This window comes from Vanellus vanellus, assembly GCF_965231255.1.
Source record: "Vanellus vanellus genome assembly, chromosome: 1".
NCBI lineage: Eukaryota > Metazoa > Chordata > Aves > Charadriiformes > Charadriidae > Vanellus > Vanellus vanellus.
Genome location: NC_138905.1, coordinates 53327133 through 53347134, shown reverse-complemented (window position 1 = coordinate 53347134; position 20002 = coordinate 53327133). Strand labels below are relative to the sequence as shown.

The 20002-nt window shown below is 36.0% G+C and overlaps 1 protein-coding gene across 4 annotated transcripts in view; it reads left to right on the top strand.

Moving 5' to 3' along the window:
• The window catches only part of ANKS1B (ankyrin repeat and sterile alpha motif domain containing 1B), a gene marked incomplete at its 5' end in the record, with an annotated part of 460979 nt that overhangs the window by 219624 nt on the left and 221353 nt on the right, over positions 1 to 20002 (top strand). For all 4 annotated transcript variants that reach the window (XM_082485311.1, XM_082485313.1, XM_082485312.1 and 1 more), the window contains 2 exons: positions 10416 to 10999; positions 13018 to 13090. In XM_082485311.1, coding sequence (XP_082341437.1) covers positions 10416 to 10999; positions 13018 to 13090 — 657 coding nt within the window. The remainder of the gene's footprint in view (positions 1 to 10415; positions 11000 to 13017; positions 13091 to 20002) is intronic.

Genomic DNA, 20002 nt, shown 5'->3' with positions numbered 1-20002 from the left:
CTGACCTCTTTGGTGCCTTAGGGGAGTATCCACCTAATGTGTTTCAGAGCAGAAAGCTGACCCTTCCATTGCACAGAAGTATCATCCTTTTGTGAAAGGCAGAATTCTGTGGAAGCGATTGAAGATGTTACCAGCACCTCCTTGTCATTGCACTTCTTTCATAGGTGGCTACTCCCAGATCTGACTTCAGCAGAAGGGTTTCTGTGAGAACTTTCTAATTCATCTCAAGCAAAATAAAGCAGATGAACTCAACTACTCTGCCCAAATTGGCACAGCTGAACCCAAATTGGCACAGCTGATTTGCCCTAAGCAGATCAGAGGCCGTTCTTGCAAACAGCTCTGGCAGTTGGAGCTGTTGAATGATACCTTCTGGCTGATGGGTAGGTGGTAATGTTTTCTGTTGCCACAGCTATTTGCTAAATGAAACTCTGTCCTCTAAATTTCACGTGATGCTAACAGAATATAAATCATTCAGGATTTCTACGTGTAGCACTTTGTGTGACTTTTCAACCAGTTATGTAAGTGGGATTTTAATTGGATTAAACTGTGCCTCTCTGCATCAAACTGTAGTTCAGAAACATGGATGGCAGACCCTCTGTTTCTAATCAGGAAAACTGATCTATATTTGGAAATATCAAGGAAATATCTCTGTGGGAGCTTCTGACCAGCAACTAGTTGTTGATTCATACAGTTTTTTGTAATCATATTTTTTATTCACATAAGTATGTAAAGCAGTCAGAGAAAAGTATTGAAATAAAATTTTCTTACTTATATCTGTTCTTTTAAGACAAGGAGAAAGTTTCTGTAGGTTTTTGTAAAATCCAGTTAACTAAGATACTCCTGCAAATAGCCTGAAAGAGGCTGGTTTGCAACTTTTGCTTCAAACAGCTGCAAATTAATAATTTCTCTTCCCTTTCTTTTTTTTTTAACTTACACTTTTAGCCCCTTAGGTGCTTTTTGCTTTATGTTAGTAAGAGAGCTTAGTAAAGTGTCATTTGTGATGGAGTCTGAAAGTTGATAATTGTCTTCCAACGTCATCCACTGCTTGTTTTTCCTATAACTAGATCTGAAATTGAACTAATGCTTTTCTGCATGCTGGTAGCTTAGTAAAGCCGCACATTGACCCTCCTAGCATAGTCAGTTAATAGCAGGTTAATTCCATGTTTCAATTGCACATATGTTTCCAAAAGGTCCTGAGCTGATACCTGGGCTCAGCCAAACTTTCATGCTCGGTGCGACTCAGGTGATCTGGCTTCTTAACTTGATGATTAGTTTAGCATAAGTATCCAACAATCGTTACTTAAAATGCTGACAAGTTTTCAGTTCCTCTCTAAGGTAAGTGTATCTGAGTCTTCTGAAGTGGGGTATTGTATTGTCTGCATGGGTACCACCATCAGCACTCCTTGTCTGCTACCATTTGACCTCTAAGAAACAATTCAAGTGCCTAAACGGAGATGTCTAGACCCTTTCTGGCCTCTTGCTACTTTCCCAGAAAGACTCAGGTTTCCAGGAAGTTGTATGTCACATCTGTCAGACCTTGCAGTCACTTTGGATACCCTACTGTGTCTAAAATGGCCGTATATGTGTGTTTAGTCACCTGAATCACTTCCCTTCTTTTCACAGAATCTAGCTTTAAGCACTGTGTGTGTGACATTGCTTTTAAAGTGACTACAGGTATTCGTGAAAAGTATATGTCTTTTAGAGATTGTGAATCTGCCTAGAAAATTAATAGTCTTAGCTTAATTATTTTGTACGTAATCATTTAGACTGATTTTTTTTTTTAAGATCATTTATGTTTGTGAATACTTTTCAAAATAATTTTTATGGTTATCCTTTCACATTTGCAACCCCCAAATAAATAATAAGGAGAAAATTAATATAGAGAATCTATTCTTTATTCCTTCACTTTCCCACGTAGTATTAATAAGAAAAATGACGTAGTGAATTGCAAGCTTGCTAAAAGACCATGACTTTCGGGGATTAGTTTCAGAACAGTTACACGTAAATAATTATATAAAATTTCAGTAAATATTCCCCATAGAGCTGAAAACTTTGCCGTTTTGAATGTAATCTTCTATGACTGCATGTATCTACATCTAGAACTGGACTGTAATTCTAGACACTTTCTAGACATTTTTAATATTTATAAGCTTTCTGTCCTTACAGCTTTGTTTCTGCTACCTGACAGGAAATTTTGCAAAAAATGTAATGAGCCCATTTGGGGTGGGGTGGTTGTCTTTATTTAACATTATTTCTTATGAAAGCACCAATTCCATTCTTGCTGGCTTTGAAATATAATTATGAGCTTTTATGGGGAATGAGGAGAGACAAACTACTTTGTATCACATGTTAAGTATCATGAAAGTACCGCTCAGATCAGAAATATATTCTTTCTCAAGGTTAGGAAAGAGAGAAGTGTATGATCAGTACAAGTGCCAGAGCACGTGTTTTGTATTCTTTCTACTTTTGTCTCATGCTTGGCAAAACTGAATTGTTACTCGGGAAATCCGTCCTTCCAAATACAAGTGATGAAACTGTTGATCAACATCGCCTTTTAGAAACTGCATTCTAAAAATCATTCATTATTTTTCTAGTCTCTTTTGCCTTGACAGTTACTAAGTTTTGTTCCCAGTCGGTGTAGGACTTTGTCATTCCTTCTTTGCATTTGATGTGTGAAATATCAGGAGAGGAAAAACTAATGAGGTTTCATTAGAGTCTTCAACAAAAGGATACGGTTTCAAGAGCTCATCTGTCACATTCCTAGTGCTTTGCACTGATTTTGGTTATTAAGAGGCACCAAATTTTCCTCTTCTATTACTCTTCCCTGCTGTACTGCGTTGTCAAATTAACATGTACTTTCTGAGCACAGCCACAGCCCACTCAACTGCTAGCTTTCTCCTGCAAGAAGAGATTGCCACAGAATTTCTAAGTGCAATTATATGTTATCTTTCTGCAAAATTACATTTTGCATCAATTTCCATTCATATCTGAGAATTTCTTATGAAGGATTGCTTAAGTGTTACAAAGAAATACTGTTGGTTTTTTTCTCTTTTGCTGCATGGTAGAGTTGAAATATTCACATAGAATTTTAGTTTGAACATGGATGTTGAATTAGTCCAGTGTTTTACCTGGGGCATGTTGAACATTATTTTATCTGCCTGAAATTTTTAGTCCATAAACATGTTAATATGTTAGTTTCCTGAAGGATTCTTATTTTGATGAGCAGGTATAAGGCGAATTCTTGTACTGTAAAATGAGATGGTTCACAAGAGGATGTCTGTCACTAAGACATCTAGGAACCATACCTTATATAGTCACATAGAAAGAAATTCTCATGGAAACGGCATTATGGAGGTGGCAGCTGCAGCTCTATATTTTTGTCTAGGTTGAATTTGCAGTTAAAGATTAACCATTTATGTGATCTGTGTAAAATACACAGTTTATGTCCCTCTCAAATACGGAATATGTTCTACAACAACACATCACAACAAATTTCTGAAAATGTACAGGAGAGTCAATACATCTCTATAACAGTTAAAATTAACTCTATTTGCACTGGATTACACTCCTATGGCTGAAATTTTGGGCAGGAACTATATTTGGATATTATAATGTGCTTAGAATTAGCAGTAATTACCAACTAATATCTTTCCTCACTGAAAGCTTTTTTCTTCATTAGAAGCTGGCAAGCAATGTTCAGAAAACTCCATATGAAACTGTCTTTTCCCTGAAATCTTTCTCATCTTTTGCAGTTCCTGGTGGGTCATTGTGCAACAGATGAGTAAAATGTGGACAGTGAAACTACCACAAAGGTAGCGATAGTAAGGCAATAAAATCCTTCGGTACACAGTCAAATGCAGACTGTGATGTTAAGGGATTGAATTGGCAATTATGAAGCTAGTAAGAGCAAACACATAATCCACAAAGAATTTAACTGCGATTTCTAAGTGACTGTACAGCTTTGAGAAGACGGTAACGTTGGAACCTGGGCACAGAGCCTGGAGAGCGCCAACACCAACCTTGCAAATCACCTTCTGGTGGTTTCTTTAGATTTAGGAGGAAGCAGAAGGAGAAGCAGCAATCTGGCTGGACGCTGTTGCTCCTTTTCTGCGTTGTTGCTGCTGACAGTAGAAGCCCACATTCTCCATTAGTTGCTTAGTAATCGTGTTGTTATATCTCCCACACAGGTCCAAGGTACCTTGCTATAACATTTACTAGAGTGAGAAAACATTGCACTGCCTCATCAAAGATATCTGCAGCCAACATACTGCCGTCAAAGAGCTAGAGCTTGGTCAGACCACCATGTCGTTTGGTGTGTGAAATAATACCTTCCTGAATACTGCTCTTTCAGTTTTTAAATACATAGAATTTTCTGTCCTACATGTTTTCTTGCTGATCATCCCATTGTATGATATCATTTTGGCAATACAGCCAATATCATCACTACTGGAGGTATTGTAGTGTGTCCAAAGCTATCTTTTCCATGCAAACGAGATGACTTCTTTGTTTACCATCCTTCTATGAGAGGGTAGTCTCCAAATATTATTCAGCTGTGACTGTTGATTGATTGATTTTATCAATCAGCTGAGTGTGAGAAAGGGGAGTTGAGAATATATTTTAGGGTAGATATTACACATGTGCAGAGTGTGCTGCTAAAAACATCTTTCTGGATCAAACAAAAAACAGAACTTGAATAGATTAATAGTGTAGGTGTCACAATGCAGTTGTTACCATAGCTATAGAAGAATTTTCTAGTGGATTTTTATTTTACATTAGAAACTTGTGCCATGGCAACAGCAATGCCTGTTAAAGATGTAACTGTCGTTATAATTTATCTATTACAGCTCTTTTGATTACTATTATTAACAACTGTTATTCTACTGAATGTACTTTAGTTTTGAATATGGAATCTCTTGAGATACAAATGTGAATAAGCCGACTTCCAACTTTACATGAATGCAAAATTCACAGTATTTAGTATGCTCCTGATTTTCTTAATGTGCTCTGTTGTCTTGGAGTCAGATTCAGAAAATAGATATGTGAGTTTGATGAAGCATCTGTGAATTATAACTCTCAAATACTGAAAGTGAGAAATGGGATTCCACAGAGTTCTATATATGTACCACATGCAACTGTGCTGGGGTGCACCAGTGTGTAAATAAATAGGCGATTGAATTGCAATCTTCTTCCTAAATGCCAGTTTGGTTGTATATAAACTGGTGATAATACCAATAAGTATCTGCGGCTTTGAGATTATGGAAGAACTGAATTTATTTGCCGTTCCAAATGTGTTTTCCCTGCAACACAGGTACAGCACTATCACAGTGATTTTCAGAAGTAATCCACTCAGATGGGTAAACTGTACATGATCTTGTAATAACACTAAAGATCTGTAGAAAAGATATCTGCTTATGTTTTGGTATTTAGGATACTATTTACAAGTAAAAAGATAAGGTGGTAAGAAAAGCAGTATCTGATGAGGAAGCAAGGTCTTTTTCTGTTGGCGCTTTTTTTAAGATTACAAAAATAAATATTCTTGCAAATGGAAAAAAAAATAGGTGTCATAAGCAGAAAACTTCTCTCCATTGGGATTCCATCCAAGAGCTTGAACTTCTCCACCTATTCTCTCTCCCTGGTATCCCTACGCTCTTTCTCAAAGTCAATTCTCAGACAACTTATTCAAAACCCATGAGAAAGCAAAACTGGTATCATTATCTTACTGTTCACTGAGTATAGACCTATGCAATATAATTGTATATCATTTCTTAGTGCCAGTTAAGTTGGTTGAAACAAATAAAAATAAAACATCAAATGAAAAGGCGCAAAACGTGATGAAATTAGGGGATAGAACACAATAAAAATGGAGAGTCTGAATTTCTTAGATATACAGGTAGTTTTAAGATTAATTCTAACCATACAGGACATTGATCATCAGTACAGACAACTTAATGAGAGGATTTTTTATAATGCACAGCAATATTAAAAAGAACAAGAATCATTTTGACATGTTTAAAACCAGAAAATAATCCATAAAATGTCACATTTTGTGCATCATTACTAAGCTGCAGAAGAATTATCGATTTCAGAATCAGTTGTCTTAAAATTTATGGCATAAATATGCAACAATAAAAAGACACTATCTCAGATATAGGTAATTATTAGAAGCTAAGGAAGGATTTTTAATTTTTTTTTTTAAGTAAAGTTGCTCATTTTAGCAAGGATACAGAAAAAGCGTTATATTATCCTGTTTAGAGGTTTTCATACTTTAAGTTCTTGAGACTCAGATCTTGGACATTCACATAAGCGATGAAAACACGTTGTTGCAGTTTTAGATATGGTGGAGTTTGAAGAGGTTATTTAATATCTCATGCTTCGGGTCTCAGGTCAACAAGTACTGACTTGGAATAAGAAAGAAAAGTGTACTCTGGCAAATTATTTTATGACTCTTGCATGGATTATGTTTTTTCTTCTAGGATTTCTTTAGAACAATACAGTAAGTGGTAGGCTACTATACTATTTAGAGCAGTGGTATAGTCCATCTCTACACTCTTATCATTCTCTGAACATAAAAGTATTAAGCATTAACTCCATTAGGAAATTAAAATAATAACACAAATCTGTATTAAAAGAACATTAGACTTAACAGTTATCAATTCAAAAGTCAAAAGATTCTGAATTATAATTGGATTATTAAATTGTTGGTTGCAAGGGACGTCTGGAGGCCATCTAGTTCATCCTCCTTTTTGGAGCAGGAACAGCATCAGATCAGACATGACTTTTCCTAGACAGGTCTTGAAAACTTCCAAGGATGGAGATGTCACCTTTCTGAATAACCTGTTCTAGGGCTGCGGTGCAGCGTGCCATGATTCTTAACCTTTGTCATGACCGCATACTATTTTTTTCCTGACAACCCATCTTTTTCTTTGCCCAATATAAATGTGGTTTGCATTGCTCAAAATCACGAGGTGACGAAGGCATAGCTATGAGATCTTTGCTTCCTTTTATCATATAATTAACAAAGCTCTTAGTTAAAGCAAAAGGTATCAAAGAAAAGAAATGACAGCTGAGGCAGCTGAACACCGCTCTATCTCTGCCAGAGCTTTTGTTACGCTGATCAAGACAGACCAAACTTTATCCAAGTAGTCATTAACAACGTTCCTTTTTTTTTTTTTGAATGCTGAATTTGAGATGTTAGGGGCCTGCTTTATGGAACTACTGAAGTCGATAGCAACAGTGCTTTGAAAATATTCTGTGTTACACAATGTTAAGTACTCTGAAGAAAGCAAAATTAAAGAATTTAAAATTGGATGCCTAAAATTTGTGGACATTTTCAGCATTATCTCCTTGTGCCTTATCTCCAATTTATCAAATTAGGATGTTATCACATTACAGCCCCACCTTGTAAAGATACGTGAATTCATATTTGTGAACCCCTTAGATAATGGGAGTCATAAAAAAATCTGAGGAGGTTCTGAATAATTTGATATTCAAAGAAGAATTGAATGCTATGGAGTAAATAGGTAATAAGACCCATCTTTTTGAACAAAGAGAAGATAAAATGTTGAAGTGTTTGCTCCTTCACTGAGCAAATTTTATTCTGAACACTAAATGAAACAGGAAGGGTTTTTTTGAAAAATAGTAGTTGATCATATAAAAAGTGAAATACAGCACTGCTAACACATAAGACGACCTTTGTTGTCATAGAAACACATATGTTCACATAAGAAGCAACCTTTGTTGTCATCTTCCCTGGCTTCCTTAAAGTGTTTATGTGTACGTCTTGATGCCCTGGGTATTTCAAAGATGAAAGTTGTACCTACAGTAGAATATATATATACACTTATATATGCACAATACAATAACTGTAGTGAAAGATCGAGCTGGAAAGGTTCATAAAATATACCTAGAATATCTGAATCCATTGCAAACTTCTGCTACTTCAACTAACAAAATAACCAAAAGTAATGTTTTGATATTCTGTCACTCCTTCACTGCTAGAAAGTGAGACACAGACACACACACTTTCTAGTGGTCACTACGTATATTTGCTGATCACAGAGGGATGGGAGTTGTCGGAAACAACATCTTTTGTCTACAGTAGTAAACCGAACAAAATCAGGGCATGAGATGACATTGGTGTTTGGCAGTCTGTACTGTTAAACTGTTGTGTGGGTTTTGGCAAAGTATGGCCAATACCAAATAGTACCCAGCCGGACAGTACCCAGACATAGTGTAAGTTTTAGTTGAGGCCAGAGACCATGCCCAGTAATTGTTGGGACGGGCCAGCTCTGTCTTGAGAGGGAGGAGAGTTTAGTTTAAAGGATATGAGCCTAGTAATTCCTTCAGATCCTAAGAGCTGTTGGACAGTTTTATTTAGTAGTATAGACGTAACAAAGATATTGGTGAAGATGATGTAGATATTAATTAAATCCTTGCAATCCAGGTGTTTGTGTGCTTTTCTTTTTCATGATTTATTTTTCTTTCTTACTTTGTCCTGACAAAAACATTTACCTCTTAAATGACTTCGATAGACAGCTGTAAGACTCATCTCTGGAACAGCAGAATAGGATTCAGTTCATGATTAAGACATCTAAATGTAGGTATCTGAATGCAAACTGGACGTCATGTCCCATTATAGTCATTGGTAGTCTAGTCAATACAGTTAACAGAGCACAGGGAGTGATTCAGCTGACCAGCCACAACGTGTAGTGAGTGGCATCACTCTTTAGGATCCACTGACTTAACCTGGCCTCTGAATGTGGTGGGAGCTTATATACTTCTTACTCGTGTAGATATGTAAAATGAGATGTCTTTATCTGGAGCAGAATCCCAGCTACTGAGTTTTTCATCTGAGGGAAAAACACCAGTGTCAATCGTTATTTGTATTACTTATTTTTCCTTTTAACTTCACCTTCAAAATTGCAGACATACAATTAATTCAGTAACTTTCAGAAATCAAGGAAAGTGCAAATATCCAATGTCCTCCTTCTCTCCTGCTTTTTTCCCCCAAACCAACTTTTCTGGCATTATTGATTCCTTAAGGTCTGCCACATTCAATCTTTCACAAAACACCCCACATCTTTTCAGTTGTAAAATGTCTGAAGTGTATATTCTAGTCAGTTGTTTCCCAAATAAGAAGATTTTCTTAGGTTGCATTCCTAATCTTGATTAGAATGTTTTCATGATATTTTAACAAAAAAGAAAAACGTGTAATTTTTAAGCTGCTGACTAGTAAAAGAGCTGATGGTGTTTTGAAGTACACACCAAAATCTTTCTTCTTTCATTCATATAAACAAATACTGCCTTATTTTATAAATGATATTTTGAGATTTGTGGCGGTTTTCTACAAGCAGATATTTCAGCAAATAGGAGGAAACTGCTCAATTTCTTTACAAATTATTACATGGTGCTCCGTTTGATTCCTTCTTGTAGCTATTGCTGTGCATACAGTCCTACAGTTAGAGCCTTCATATGAACATGCAACTTCTAGAAGGAATGAGATGAACATATTTGTCTTTAATGAAGAACTTCTAGAGATTCAACTGTTATTGGGGACACAGTTATTCTGATGAGAATACGCTAACTTAATGCCATGTGGATAGAGTGATGTTATCCACACCAACACTTTAAATGAAGCAGCACGGGCAGACGGGCAGAAAAAAGGTCTCCTTTTTTGTTTTTTTTTTCCTGCTAGTCCTTACAGCAACAGGTATAAAGAGAACTATAAATTTTTAATAATCTACTTTGAACTGTGCCAAAAAGTGCATTTTCTGTAGTTCCTTTTTTTGCCTATGTGCTAAATTGCATATAAAACTTGTTTCAAAAGGACTTGATTTCCTATTCTTTTTTTTTTTCAATGGTTACTATTACTCTGAATCTATTCTCACAATTTCCGAGAAATAAAACACTCAGATCTATTTTTTAGAGACTATCAGTAAAAAGGCATCATAGTGTAAATTCACTATTATTATAATGACTATAAAAACAAAAATTACTAACAATACTCCTGACAATGCTGGTTCTTCATGTGTTTTGCTACCTACTAGCTAATTCATCATACTAAACTGTATAATTTGTACATTTTTCAACTGAACAACAAATTAAAAGATACACCATTAAGTTGATAGAATAGCAATGACCTAGTTTATTTTATAAATTTGTTTTTTTCCTGGACTTGATGTGTAGCACTGAGATGTTTTGGCTGTTTTTCAACCAGACAGGATAAAATAGTCAAGTTTAAGGAGAGATTTTTTCTTTTAAGAGTCTAATAAACTAATTCATGGCATAAGTATCTTTTGTTTCAGTACGTAAGTAGGAACCAAGCAGCATACCAAAGTCATTTTTTGTTCGCAGTATTTTGTCACCCTTTTTTTTTTTTTTTTTTTTTTTTTTAACAATGTACTTTCTCATTTCAGAGCGTCTTTGCCAGGGAGAAACATCCGCTGAAAGTGAGCTTCCCGAAGGACACCCTGCTGAACAGTTTGCGGGTTTACTTCATGGATCGTCACCTGCGTGTGACCCACCTGACAATCCACTCCAGCTGTACAGCAAAGCAAGCCAGTGCAGTGGTCCACTAGAGAAAAGCATTTTGAGCAAGAGCCCAGGGCAGCAGATACAGCTACGGAAAGAGAGCAACGCTGATCCTCCTGTGAAGAAAAAAAAGCCACCAGTTGTAAACAGAACCATATTTCATACTAAACCCAAACCAGTAGAAAATCATACATTGGTTGGCACGTCAACAAGGATAAGTGAACAATGGGTTATTACCACTGGGGGATTCGTGGAGCGAGCGTGCACGCTTGGGAGGATACGATCTTTACCAAAGACTTTGCTTGAAATGCATTTGTGCAAAAATGTTTCAAAATCCGATTCTAATCTTATCACCCATCCACCAAATGACAAAAAAGCAAGAAGTAACTGGAGTGAACCCACACCAAAACAACAGTGCTCCAAAGGGAATTCGGAGAGAACACCTTCCTTCACATCAGAATGGGAAGAAGTAAGTTTTGTTCATTTTTAAGCACAAGCAAATATATGGTATTGTGAAAATGCTGTTACTGTTTTCTATTTCACAGATGAGATGAAATAAAAAGTGCATTGTCCACATTACAAATCCTCAGAGTGTGTGTCATAGTGCATGGTATTTTGGCAGCTGGCACAAAATGCAATGCAGTTCTGTTCATAATGCTGCACACTTAATTAAGTCTATTGTTTCCATAGTGAATGAAGTTAACCAGAAGTAATTCTACAATTTGTTGTGACATTGAAATTATTTTCTACTAAGGCCCTCACCACAGACATTAATAAAAGTGGTAAAATTCATTGTAGCTATGCCCATTATTTACATATTCGCTAATTATTTCCCACTATAGCAATGCCCACCAGCAAGAGGCAAGAGAAAATGGCAGGAATGGAGAGTCTACGTTTTTTAGGTTGATTATGCATTCCACGAACTCTCCCAATGTAACATATCCCCTAACTGGTATATAGTCTCTGTACACAATATACTTGACTCTTGGGTGAAGTGGGAATACGCTTATAGCTATGATGAATTCGAGACTATTAAAAGTAATTTCCACACTGAGTTTGTAAGGCACATGCTTGCTCATACAAGAGACTTTATTTTAGTTTTGGAGGTAGATTTAAAATAATTTTTAGACACATTATTTTTATTTTTTTTTTCCTCCTGTGCTCAGTTTCAAGAATGTAAATGATTCTTCATAGATACAAAGTTCCCATCTTACTGAGGTAAATTAAGACTGGGAAATGTTTAAATCTTTACTGCTATTATGGAGAAGCAAGCATTTCTCTTTAGAACAACTGCTGTGGGGAAATGTATATAGATATAAAGTGCCATTTTATTGCAGAAAGCACCCAGATCTTGTTCATGTGATTGGTTATTTTTCTAGAAAAAGGTTTCCAGCTCATCTAAATGTCTGATTTGATAGGGCATCTGAAGGTAATTTTTGTTGTAAAGGAGATACTTTCTCACTGGAAAGGTACTTAGGATCAGATTTTGATAATAACTTGGATACATTGTTATGGAATCCTGAAATGAATCAGGTCTGAGTTTTCCTTTTCAGGGAGACATCAAGGTTTGATTGTTCTTAAGAGGGAGAAAAATGTAGTTTATTAAAAAAAAATAGGTATGATTTCGAAATCTGCAGATTCTAACATAATTCCCAGATTTTCTCTTGTCACTAGTGACTAAGACATAGCTTTTAGAAAGGAGACAGTTTTCCTAATAGTCCTAATATTAAGCTCAGTAAAACCTGGTTCTCTATGTCTGCCCTCTTAGGCAACATCAGCCTTTTGATTCACTTTTTCTTTTGCCCTGTTCTTAGGGAAAATAAAATAGCCATAATAGTTTTGACATAGTAAGTTCAATGTAATTTAGAAATGTGCAGATGAGTTTTGGGATCGATATGGTGCTGTTTCACAAACAATATCATTCTGAGGTATGTGGGGACACAGCTGTGTTTCATACTTATTCGGTGGCCTTGGGGCAGATGGAAAAAAGGGAGCTAGGAAATTCTCTGGAAATCGTAATTGAACAATTGCTTTAGTACTTTATAACACACAAAACAATATACTTATGCATTAATATTACTGCTTAAATAGACCTCTAGTGGTTCATAGTTATCATCAAATGACACAAGCCTATAAAATTAAAATCGATTCCGTCATATGCTGAATATATGCATTTTTCTCCTTTGTATTTATATACTGAAATATGAGAAAGCAGTTTCAAAGAATGAGATGTATCTAGATGACCAGTCATCAGTATGAAAGGAACTGTACTGTAGTCTCAATTTTTAGCTTTTGCTAGCGTGCAAATGTTGCTAAATAAAAATCAAAGTGGAGAAATGAGGTGCCTACCTTTGATTTTTGCATTTTGCGATCTTGATTGTTGTTTTCCTAATGAGAGTAATAATGCCATAAGTTTTTGCATGAAAACTAAAATGAAATAAGAAAGACAGGGCCCATCAATTGTTTTAACTGTTCTCTCTTTTGTAGATTGATAAAATCATGAGTTCAATAGACGCGGGAATTAATACTGGACTGGGGGAGATGAATGATCACACTACAAGTAAGTATAAACAACTAACTATTGTTTAATTTTGATTTAACTGTCTATAGGGAAACTGTGGATAAAATATTGCCAAGTAACTCACTGTGTTGAAATAATATGTGGGTATTCGAATAACCATGAAAGGAATCAATGTTGTTTACTGTTAGAGATGCATTGGGCCCAGTATCCTGGAGCTGTTACTTTAAATAGCGTATCGGAGTCGTTAATGTTGCTTTGAAATCTTACCAGAAAAAATATTCCATTAATGTCTTTGTACTGAAGCCGTTCTTCTAGGGGGATATTTTCCAATCTTTTCCAGCTGAGGTTTTGTTTCGAATGATGGGACCCTGAATATATATAATCCAATAGCTGCTGACACTTTTTAAAGCATCATATTATCTAATGCTGCTTCGAGCAAAAATTTGGCACAGGGCTGAAAATGTTGCTGACAGCCAGTGACTGGTGTTAGCAATGACGGGAAAATTTGCAAACCTTCCCTACCACAGTGAATTCTAAGAACTCTAAGTCATGACTAGTCTGTTGGTGTGTCAGCGTAAACCTGTGCAACGGTGCTGATAAGAATTTTGAAAGTATTTTACTATGTCTTCTTCCTACCTCATGCAAAGAAAACTGACTTGTATGTCTGAATAATTTGGTCTTGAGGCAAAGCTATGTTAGCTCACCTGGACCAGTACATCCCTGCTAGCAATTGCATGCCATTACTTGAGTTTATGTATTAGGCAGAAGACTATACACCTTATTGGTTAATTATTTTTTTTAAAGTATTTTAACAACTGTTAAATTATATCTCTATAGGAAAAAACTGTGTCTTATCAATTAAATAGAGTTGACACATCTATTTTAACAGTGGAGAAGGGAATCTAGGAAAAAGAGAAAATAACTGGTTTGAATACAAATATAATTGCAGGTAAAACAAGCAGATTCAGATTATTTTTTTCTAAAAGAGTAAGGGGCAATATCATGAAAAGTGCTAGGCATGTTGTCCTGGAAGGCTATTTTTTGTTTCTGAAACTTGCAGTGTTGGAAGGGAGAATTATTCATAGGGAAGCTCCGTGTTAGGAGACAGTTAACAATCTCTGAAGATATTATAAGTAATTCAGAATTTGCTGGTTACTATTTTTTATCATGGTAGTACACAGACACCAAATGCAAAATCAGGCTACCATTAAGAAGTTGCACAGCAAGTAAGAGCTATAAAAAGGAGACAAAAGCAACAGTATGCACATGCAAATTTGCATAACTTAGTGATGTGTGAGTACTACTCTGCTCATTGCTGTGCCTGACCACTGCTTTTCTTCTTCTTCTTTTTTTTTTTTTTTTTTTTTTTTTTTAAGATCAGAAAATATCTCACAACTCTTGTCATCAGCCATTTTTGGCTTCTATTGCATGCATTATTTTTCTTGGCATACAAACGTGGCATTTGGTTCTTCAGCTCTTTCAGTTGGCAGGAGATCTCCTCTTTTCTTCGCTTCTTCTTTACCCAGAGGGGACTCTGAGTCCCAACTTTTTTTCTATTCACTGTGAAGCTTCCTGCAAACCAACATTTTTTCTTTTCTATCAGCTCTTTAATAGTTTTTAGCTAGTTTAGAACGATAATCTGATTTTGCTCTTAACAAAGAAATCAAGCTATGTACTATTAATCAAAATACAACTACTTTTCTTTAAATTTATTTAATTTTGCTGTACATGCAGACTGCAATAAAGACCTTTTTTTCTGCTATAGATTTGGCTACATGCATTTTCACGTGTATGTTTTCCATTTCTTATTCATTTTCCAGGTTCAGTCAAAAACAGTTTAGACAGCAAAGCAAAGGGTACTATTATAATATCAAATGTATTATATAAAACATGTTATATGTCAATTATATTCTTTTTTTTTAACAAATTAATAGGGTTATCTAGCAGAAAATAAGGAGTCTTTATTTCTCACAGTTAGCAGACTGAAGTAACCAATCAAGTAGAGCCTTATTACAGTGCTATTTATATATTTAACAACAGATTTTACTTGTGTTTTACTGAAGATTGTAGTTTGTATTAATTACCATTTATTAACTACCACAAGGCAATATACAGGTTTTTCTTATTGATAATACAACCGAAGAGATTTTTTGATAGGTCTTTGGCCCCAATGCTGGGGTTGCTTTGAATTTTTCTGAAGCAAATGAACTTTTTTGTGTGTGTGCTGCTTTTATTTAAGCTCCTCTAATTCATTGGCAAGAAGTGTCTCAGGTGCCTCAGTGTTCCTCAGAGGTGCCTCACATAACCCCTGTCTAATTACTCACAGAAGCTGGCACTGTCTGGATCCCTATGTGTTTTACTTAGGGTTTTATCTGCCTGAGTGTTGTAGTACTGAGGACCTAAATTCCATCTCCGAACTTCTCTTTCACCTTCTCTTTTCTTCCTGGCTCTGTGCTAAGAGCCACATACGCAGCCAAATACAAAGACCTGGCCTATGCTTAGGAGTAAAAATTAAGTAGTATGGTATCAGGTAATATAATTTTTGATACTTCATAAGTTTATATATAAATCTATGAGTTTTCTTAGTTTTACTTGAATATATGTGTAAAAAGACTATCCAGTAGAGATTAAAAATAATGTATTTAATGTTCAGACTGTACAAAAATGTTTGTTTTAGTGTTGAACTAAGAGCATCTAGATTATTGAGCACTATATTCAGGAAACTCCACTTTTCTTGTCTAATAAATTTTTAGCAAACAGTAAAATTTCTGATAATACTGAAAAGCACATGTAGCTTGATACAGAATCCTTCGTTTTAATACTTACTTAGTTCTGTACTTCGTATTATACTTCAGTGTTTTCATGAACTGTGAGTAAAACCAGAAATATATTCAATTCAAGTACAAATATCCCTAATCTACCAGGCATGAAGAGCTTTTTATACTACACAGTATCTCATTCTCCATGAAAAACATTTGAGAGGAAATATGTCATACACTGATAATTCAATAGTTATATTTAAAATTAGACAATGATGACATCTTGTGATTAAATCCTTGAATGGATTTATAGGAACTTTAGCCAATATTTTCCTACTGGTGAAATCTGGAAAGACTTCTTTTTGGCCTCCAGGGGGATTTCTTAGCGATTACGGGAGCAGTGAAAGGAGAGAATCAAAACTGGCTGAGTGTGGTCATAAGGACTTCATCCAGACCAAGCATTCAGAAAGAAAAAAATTTAAGCAGAGCTTTCAGTTTCGTAGCAGTACAGGGTACTGGAGGACTTGAAAGTACAGAGGGGAAGATGGCTGCCAACGTCCTCTGAGGGCATATAGCATTCAACATCTGAGTAGCTTACCACCGAAATCCAACGCAGGAGTGCTGACCAGGGAGCAAGTAAGAAATCGTCTCAATGATAACAGACCAAAAAAACACTACCCCAAGGAGTACTAAGAGTCTGTTACCAAGAGGAAATAAAAGATGGTGCTGGCTAGTAACCTTCTACTCAAGGTGATGTGGAGACATCCATGCCACCTGGGGCTTACATTATGGCTGGTATGTTTCTTCACAAAAGTCCAAATTTGCCAAGTTGTAAAAGATTCTACTAATCACCGGCATATGACAAAGAATACTAATGATACTGCCGAGAATGATCCTAAGCAAATCAGAAATCCTTATAAGGCTGTGTGGCTACGGATAAAGAGGCTGAAGATTCAAGAGGTATTATTGTCTCTCCTCTCACGTCCAAGTCAAGCATCAGTCAGATATACCCTAAATATAACTACATAGCTTCTATTCTGAGAGAAGAGAACTTTAAATTAAAATCCATGTGGCAAGGACAAAAATCTTCATCTTAAATAATGCAAATTGGACATAGGTCTAACCCCTGAGAAAGACAGGATTATTTAAAACAGGATTAAAGAAATGACTGGACAAAGAGTCATGGGTCAGTTTGACAGGTATCTTAGCTTTTTGTATACTAATGGTAGAAGAAAGGGGAACAGAGAAGAATTAATGAGGAATAGAAAAGAATTAATTGCAGATTATGGCAAAGTTGGCACTGAAGAGAATTTATAGTGTATATTACGCTAGTAGTCCAGTCATGTAGAGGATATAACTTCTTCAGTAAGAAAGGGAAATAGCAGAAGAGAGGAAATGTTGGCTTTTCCAAAAATATGATGGTTGCTTTGAGATCCCAAAAATAGGATTAGTTAGAGCAGTTAAATATCTGTTGGTATCCATGAAACCAGAAAAGAACATGGTTGTTACTGGTACATATCCAAAGCCATAGGACTTGATAGTAATGGAAGATTTTAGTTACCACAGCACTTATTGGAAAAGAAATTACACGGACAGACTGGCCAGGAAAAAAAAAAGTCTCAAGAAGGTAGATGTTCACAGTATCACAGTATGCTAGGGATTGGAAGGGACCTCAAAAGATCATCTACTCCAATCCCCCTGTCGAGCAGGAACACCTAGATGAGGTTGCACAGGAAGGCGTCCAGGCGAGTTTTGAATGTCTCCAGAGAAGGAGACTCCACAACCTCCCCGGGCAGCCTGTTCCAGTGCTCTGTCACCCTCACTGAGAAGAAGTTTCTTCTCAAATTTAAGTGGAACCTCTTGTGTTCCAGCTTGAATCCATTACCCCTTGTCCTATCATTGGTTGCTACTGAGAAGAGCCTGGCTCCATCCTCATGACATTTCCCCTTTATATCCAATGTTGATAAATTCAGATAATTTATTTTAATTTTATTTTATTTCCTATTTTATTTTATTTTAAAAAAATATCTAGTGTGCAAGTAAGAGAGAAATCGGTGGGTTCTTCAACAGAACACTACTAAAAACCATAGCACAAGTTTCACCAATGTGAAGAAAAGAAAGTGTAAAAGACCAACTTGGCTAAATTGTCATTTTTATTTTCACCTTAGACATAATGAAGAAAATTTCTCTATATACTAAGCATGGTAGAATAACACACGCATGTACAGACAAGTAAGAAGTGCCCAAAGCACTAAGTGAGGTGCAACTAGCAAGAGAAATGAAGATTTAATATAACATAATTATATTAGTCCATTAATAGGGAGAAGAAGAACAGGAAATCTTTGACACCTAAAAGAGGTACTACAAGAAAGGGAAAGCTGCTCATAGTAGGTGCAGAGAAGGCAAAAACGTGTAATGACTTTTTATCACACGTTTACTGAAAAGGTCATCGGTGAGCATATGACATGCACAGCTAATCCTAGGGCTAGAACCTCAATTGTAGATAAGGAAAGAACAGGTTATATAGGTTTGGTATCTTAAAATTGATTTAATGAACTTCATTTTGTGTTGCGTAAATGCCTGAAATAAACTTAGACCTGTTAGTGGGTTTCTGTGAGAATTTTTGGAGGATGGATCAGGTACCAACAAAAGCAAATGACATAGAGCTTATCTTTTAAAGGGGAAAGGAAGGAGATGTGGGGAATTCTTTTCAATTCAGAGGAAAGTTGCTGAGCAGATGAAGTACTTAAAGTAGATAGAAAATAGCAAAGAAATAAGTAAGAGGCAACATGGATTTGCCAAGAGCAAACCTATTAAAGCAATCTAATTCCCACTAGGAGCAGATAAAAGATTTTGTAGGTAAGGAAAGAGCTATAGATGGACTTCAGTTAAGGTTTTGATATTGTCTCATGTGTTTTTCTTGTTAAAAAATTAAGGAAACACGGGCTTGACGAAAATAATGGTAGGTCAGACAGCTGAATCTCATTCTTAATGTCTAAATTCAGACTTCCACAGTGTAGACTGCATTGAATACATGCAAGCCACTAATACTGAGTTAGATAAGGCAGGCATTTCTTTGATATCATTCATCATATCTGAATGTCTGAACCATGGCAAATGGTGCTCCCTAAAGGGAGCTAGAGGACCTCCTCAGATGTAGCTGTCTACAACTAGATAAAACTCCCCCTCCTCTCCCCAGGACAAAATTGTAAAGGCAACAGTGAAGCATTCAGACAGATTATTAGGGAGATTATAACCTCTGTTTCATTCAGCAGTGTCTTAAAGACTTTTGGATATTTGGCAGAATTAAAAAAATAATGGTTGGTGTATAAATGACCTTGGCTTGAGTCGGCTGAATGGATTAGGTCAGTGTTTTAAGTCACTTTGAGTCTATTTTGTAATGATTCTCTGATTACCACGTAACGTGATTTAGATGGAACCTGTCTACAAGGTAGAGTTTAATAAATGGAACAGCTGTCTTTTTTTTGGCATAGTAGATACTTACACTGATTAGTAACATACATTTTGCAAAGGACTTTGAAAAGCTAATATGTTTAAATATCAGCCATCTGCACTTCTCTGGTAAAAAGAAGAAACACTCCAATTTTGTATTTTCTTTGCCTAATTATAAACATTTTTTTCTACAATAAAAAAGTCTTTCAAGGCACACATACCAGTATTTCTGTGTTACTTGGAGCCAAGTAGCTGTTCAGAGGTATGTGATTCAGAGTTTACTTACACTTACAAGTCACTTGAAAGGGAATAATCAAGAAATAATCTACTTCGGAGGGATTTTTTTTTTTAACATGGATAATGGGTATCATATCATCATCGTGATTAAAGCAAGGATTGTTTCAAGTCAGAGCAATTAAAATAATAACAAGGAAAATAATTGTTGAAGGTCATTCCATATCAAAATAGTCTATCACAGAATCATAGAATTCCAGGTTGGAAGGGACCTCAATGATCATCTGGTCCCACCTTTCTTGGCCAAAGCGTGGTCTAGACAAGATGGCCCAGCACCCTGTCCAGCCAAATCTTAAAAGTGTCCAATGATGGGGAAGCCACCACTTCCCTGGGGAGATTATTCCAATGGCTGATTGTTCTCATTCTGAAAAATTTTCCTCTTGTGTCCAGTCAGAATCTCCCCTGGAGTAACTTGTACCCATTACCCCTCATGTTTTCCATATGA